Genomic DNA, 6,042 nt, shown 5'->3' with positions numbered 1-6,042 from the left:
CTATGGACAGCTCATGTTTTTCACATATATGACCCTGTACATGTATTTAAGAATAAAATATTTGCTACAATAATGTTTAAATAAAAAAGGCATACCCTGTCTGGACAATTATTAGTCAAGTGAGTGTTTTGACCACATCGTCATTTGTATGCAGATTCACCAACTACAAGCTCTATAAACCTTAATGCTTATTGGATGAAGCAGATCAGGTGATGTGCGTTTGTGTAATGAGGGGTGGTGTGGCCTACGGAAACTATATCCTTTTTGTCAAGGTGTGCATAATTATTAGTCAGCTTGGTTTCCTCAGGCAAAATGGGCCATAAAAATAGGATTTAACTGACTCTGAAAAGTCAAAATGTGTTAAAAATCCTAAAGAGGTATGTAGCACTCTTGAAATTGCTAAGATATTGGGGCCTGGTTAGTTTTGATGCAAATAGTCTATGGTGTCACAAAAAGAATTGTTATTGTAAAAATGTTATACCTTGTGTTGTTTTATTATTTAAGCAATTTATATATTTAATAATTTAGATATTTTTGTATTAGCTTTACAAGTGTTATTCATAAAAGCAACAGCACTGTGTTGTCTCTGTTATAGATGTCTTTGTCTAAAGTTTTTTTGTTACTGAAGGTCCAGAAAACTGGATAGATCAGCAGGATTCATAATTTAGAATTTTATAACTCACAACTTTCATTCCATAGTTGGTCATGTACTAAGCTGTCCCCTTTTCTTTTGTGGTTTTAATAAACTGGTGTTTGGGCATCTGAGATTCAAAGCCCGGTACACGGACATTGGCTGTGTGTTCTTGCATTCTTGTCTCCGATGCATCGCTATTAATTAGACCAACATTGGCAGATCTGGAGATCTATTGCATCTCACCCTAAATTAGCTCTCCTAGGAAAAGGGTTTCCACTACAGCATGTTGAGATAAAATATGTATATGAACTGCAAAAGATTTGAGAAGAATCAAATATGAAGGGACCAGGAGCCCATTATCCTTCAGTGCTATCATATTCAAGAATAACAACCTCCCTGGAGAGCCCAGAAGTACAGGGTTTTCAGTGGTCAGGGATATGGTCAAGGGAAGGAGGGCTGAAATCTGCCCACCACTGAACAAGACACAGAAGCTGAAACATCAAGATTGGACCAAGAAATATCTGAAGACAGATTCTTCAAAGGTTCTATGAACTGATAAGATGGAGAATCACTCTTGACGAATCAGATGGATGGACCTGTGGCTGGTTCAGTAATGGGCACAGATCTCCACTTCACCTCAGACGCCAACTAGGTGGAGATGAGGTATTGCTATGGGCTGGTATTATTAAATATGAGGTAATTGATCTTTTTTGGGTCGGAGATTGATTGAAAATCAACTCCTATACCTACTGCCAATTTTTAGAAGACACTTTCGGCGATTAGTGATGCAGGAAAAAGTTGGCATTTTTCAACAAAACTATGACATTTAAGCAGAACAATTCTCCATCGCATGCATCAAAGTACTCCACTGCTTTGCTAGTGATTTCTTGGTCCAGTCTTCACGTATTAATATATGTGTCTTGTTCAGTGGTGATCAGTTTCACCCTTCTTTACCTTGATCATATTTCTGAGCACTGAACACCTTGTACTTCTGGGTTCTCCAAGGAGATTGCAGTTCTGGAATATGGCAGCACTGGAGGATAATGAGTTCCCGGTTGCTTCACATTTGATTCTTTTCAAATCTTTGTCACTTGATATGCTTGTTTTTTCTCAACATATTTTTTGTGACCCTATTTATAATTTGCTAAACTTTTGCTGGTTCTGTGATCCAGCCCCAATATCTTAGCAATTCAAAGAGTGCTGCATCTCTCTGTAGGACTTGTAACAATTTTCTACTTTTTAGAGTCAGTCAATCCTCTTTTTTAGCCATTTTACCTGGGGAAAACAAGCTGCCTAATAATTCTGCACAGCTTGACAAAGAGTGTTGATATCCTTTGGCCACACTTTGCTTCATTTACCAAATACACAAACCAAATAAGCATTCAAGTTTATACAGTTTGAAACTCTAAAATATGCATCAAAATGAGGATTTGGTCAAAATACTCACTTACCTCATAATACTTCACACAGTGTAAGGTACAGTAATTGACTATTCATGGTAAGAAAGATCTTCCAGTGCTTTGTGGGTTCTTTCTACTAGTAACTTGACTGTTTTGAGGTATCATTTTGGATACACCAATACATACCTAGCTTACGTGTCACCCTTTGAAGGGAAGATTTATAAATGTAATTAGACAGTATTATAATCAACACTATTTTGATGTACAGTAACATTACGTCTAGAAATTGAAAACAACTTATACATTCATGTCAGATGTCAGTGGGTGGCATGTGGTCTTCCAGCTCTAGGTTAAACACATCCTTTCCGGTTAAATGTTATATAAGCTAGGTTTAAACTGGTATAACCCTTGAGCTTAATATCCATCTTGGCAGTCATTATCATTTCCTATGGCTTTACGTTGATAAATACCAAACATGAATCTTCTTCTATCAAATTCGGAACTTTTAGACTCTTTACTGACATTTTCAGACTCACTGGACTCACTGTTCCGCCTCACCTCAATGGATTCAGCACTCTCTCTAGATTTGCTTTCATTATCCTCTGCTGATCTGCTTTCCTTGTCTTCACTGTCTGATGAGTCATGATCTTCTACAGTGTTCTCTTTCGAAACAGTATCGACCTCTGCTGATTTACTGGAAGATTTGCTGTCTTCCAAAGAACTATTTCCTAACACAATGGACATCAATTTAAAAGAATTACTGACTTCTGCTGAATCACTAATTTTGCTAGCCGAGCCATGTGATTTTTTGTCACTTTCTGACGAATCTGTGTCTTCAGAGTTTTCTTTAGAGGTTTCTTCACTTTCACTGTCTTCTATGGATTCACTTTTATCTTGCGTAGACTTGGACTCATCCTTATCTTCCACAGATGTACTTTTGCTAATTTTCCTCATAGCGTTTTCTTTTTCTTTCAATTGCAGTAATTGTTTGGACTCGTCATGACTAACATTTTCTCCAGACTTATTTTTATCTTCTTCTGATTGACTGATATCTTCTTGTGACTGAGTAACATCTTCTATAGACTCTTTAGACTTGGTAACGTCCTCATTTGGAGTGTTGTAATGTGTTCTGCTAGTTAATTGTGTATCTCCATGTGAATGAGTATTTTCCCTTGAGGGTTTGTCTTTTGATTGAGATCCTTCGGTTGAAGGTGCGTCTTCTGATGAGAGTTCATGTGAGTCAATGTCTTCTGGAGAATGAATGTCTTCCGGGGAGTTAACATCCTCTTTTGAGTGACTGTCTTCCTTTGAATGACTATCTTCTTTGGAGTGAGGTTCTTCTTTTGAACTTTCATCTGATCGACTATCAAATAGTTTTGATTCATCTTGTTTGCTATGTAATACATTTTCTGCACTATCCAATACTTCAGAATTGTGGTCTTCTGGATTTTTATAAGCGTTTAACATTTGATTTGGCTCCTCAGGCTGGCTGTTCTGCTTTTCAACGTGTCCTTTTCGTTGGTTGGTAGCAATCTTCTTTTCTTTCTTTTTTATAATCTTTTTGCTTTTTTCTGAAGATGTGCTTATAGTAACATCTCTGTTTGTACTGGAGTCACTGTTGTGATTTAATGATACGTTTGAATCATCATTTTGCATTTCTTCCACGTCCTTTTCAATGCTGTTCTGGTGACTTTTCTTAATCTTGCTGTTGATATCATCATTATTATTCTCTTTACTTTCGGTTCTACAATCCTCACTATCCTCCTTACTGTCTCCAGGTTTAACAGTTACATTGTCTTCATAGTCATCATTCTCATCTTCATCTTCATAATTATCATCAGTATCATTATCATCATCATCATCATCATCATCATTATCATCATTATCATCAGCAGTGTTTACATCCTCATCATTGTCATCATTTCCTACATTTCTATCTTCATGTGATAAATTCTCTTGAATCGCTTCTTCTTGGTCACTTTTGACATCCACTTTGCCTTTTTTCATTGCCTCATTTGATTGCGTCAAAGGACCTCCTTTCCGTTTCTCAATGGCAGTATGTGAATAATCTCCACTTTTTTGAATATCCTGTATGATATAATGGAATATGGTTATCCAATGTTATACACAGAATGCACATTTATTTGTTTATAAATCAAATAATTGCCATGTATCTCCTAAATTAATTAATTATACTTAATTTCCCCTGAGCATACTACTAAGACAGGTAAAATACCCCCTAGAGCTATTCTGTACATTCCCTAGTGTACATGTCGAGCTTAAGTTCTAGATCATTGTTAATTAAAGATTTTAATCCAAGAGCCTATTTTTCATGGTGGCTCAGTGGTTAGCACTGTAGCCTTGCAGCGCTGGGGTCCTGAGTTCAAATCCCATCTACAACATTGGACAACGTTATTTCAAGTTCATATGTTCTCCCATTGTTTGCATGGGTTTCCTCTGAGTACTCTGGTTTTCTCTCACACTAAAGAGACATACTGATAGGGAATATAGTTTGCGAGTGCCAATTAGGACAGTGATGAGCGCTTATAGATTGTTATACTGCTGGAGTTATCTTTGCAAACATATCCTTATCACAAGTGCCGAAGGGAAGTAACGCCATTGCAACTAGTCGCTGGCCTCATTAGCATACGATAAAAGATCTTTAGAAATACTTTTTCTAAAGATCTCTTTATGTATGCTACTAGTCAGGGATAGTTAGGCAGGGAATAGCAATGTGTACCCAGAACTGCTCGTGGTTCTGGATGCATATTGCACCTGATAGTTTACTTTAAAAGAAGAGTCCAGAGGCATTCAGATCATACGTATTGCACAGATGATGCCCAAACTAGTACACAGTGCATAACCTGTCTCTTGACTCTTCTTTAGAATCCTCATTGAAGGCATTGTAGTTCACCTCTACGAAAGAAGATACATAATTATGATTATAATCTGTATCTGTAACTACACTTTAGCAACAGTGCCAGCACCGTGTCTGTGGCAGTCTGAAACTTACCAGCTACACCATGATTGGTTCACTCTGCTTTCCCCTAAAGCTCTGCCCCTTCCGATTGGCTGTTATATATGAATACAAATCTATATGGGAAAACCAAGAAGTTTGGCTACAGAAAGGGAGGAAGAATCCTAAACTACAGACAACAAAGTCGTCAATGTGAAAAAGATTATAAAGTGCTTTAGTCTATCTAAGTCTTAATAAATGAGGATTCTGAAGAAGATTCATTTAAAATTCACTTACAAGAGACTTGTGAAACTTATTCTCTTGGCTTTTAGATTCATTTTCATCATCATCATCATCATCATCATCTTCTTCGCTACCCCTAGGATGTTTTGGCTCTTCCAGGACAACAGGTGCAGTGCTGTAACCTTCATGCGTATCTCTATTATCCACATCTGTGAGTTGCTCCTCAATATCTATGCTATCAATAGCAGCTGGGGTGAGATCTTGATTATCATTGTCCTCATGTTGTCCTCCACTGACCTCCTCATTCTCAGGGTGAGCAGCTTCTTCACTTGAATCATACTGGGAAATAAATCAAAACATATCAGAAATGCAAAAATAACCTAAACGGGTATTTAAACTTTAATTGAGACAGCACCATACAGCTCTTTGTAATGGAAATGGAAGGCTGGAAAAACAACTGGCCACGCTACCTGCTTGGAACTCCAATAGACTTTAATTGAAAAGAAGCAACATGCATGCGCAACTTAAAGTCCTATACAGATTAGACCAATCTAATGTATATGGGAGCACTGGAAACTGATGGTCGGTAAAGAATTCAGAAATCATACTGCTGATCCCATTGTTCTAAAACAAAATAGGAATACGACACTCCTGGGGTTGTGACCGATGCTCAGATTCCATTGTTCTAACAGAGATAAGCCACCGGTCAATGCATCAGCTGGCAGATTTCTCATAGACAAAACGTATAAGAGAGACTGTCAAGATGAATGTCAGATGAACAACCAGCATTCGCATCATTCGCCAACAGC

At 37.5% G+C, this 6,042-nt stretch overlaps 1 protein-coding gene across 1 annotated transcript; it reads right to left on the bottom strand.

Annotated features, from left to right (window-relative positions):
* Nucleotides 1-1,916: 1,916 nt before the first annotated feature.
* On the bottom strand, nt 1,917-4,113 carry LOC142292142 (uncharacterized). The gene has a single exon (XM_075337295.1). It carries the CDS (start codon nt 4,039-4,041, stop codon nt 2,449-2,451), a length of 1,593 nt encoding a protein of 530 aa, XP_075193410.1. The 5' UTR covers nt 4,042-4,113; the 3' UTR covers nt 1,917-2,448.
* Between the last annotated feature and the right edge of the window lie 1,929 nt (nt 4,114-6,042).

This window comes from Anomaloglossus baeobatrachus, chromosome 1 (assembly GCF_048569485.1).
Source record: "Anomaloglossus baeobatrachus isolate aAnoBae1 chromosome 1, aAnoBae1.hap1, whole genome shotgun sequence".
Classification (NCBI taxonomy): domain Eukaryota; kingdom Metazoa; phylum Chordata; class Amphibia; order Anura; family Aromobatidae; genus Anomaloglossus; species Anomaloglossus baeobatrachus.
This window is presented reverse-complemented; position numbering and strand designations above follow the sequence as displayed.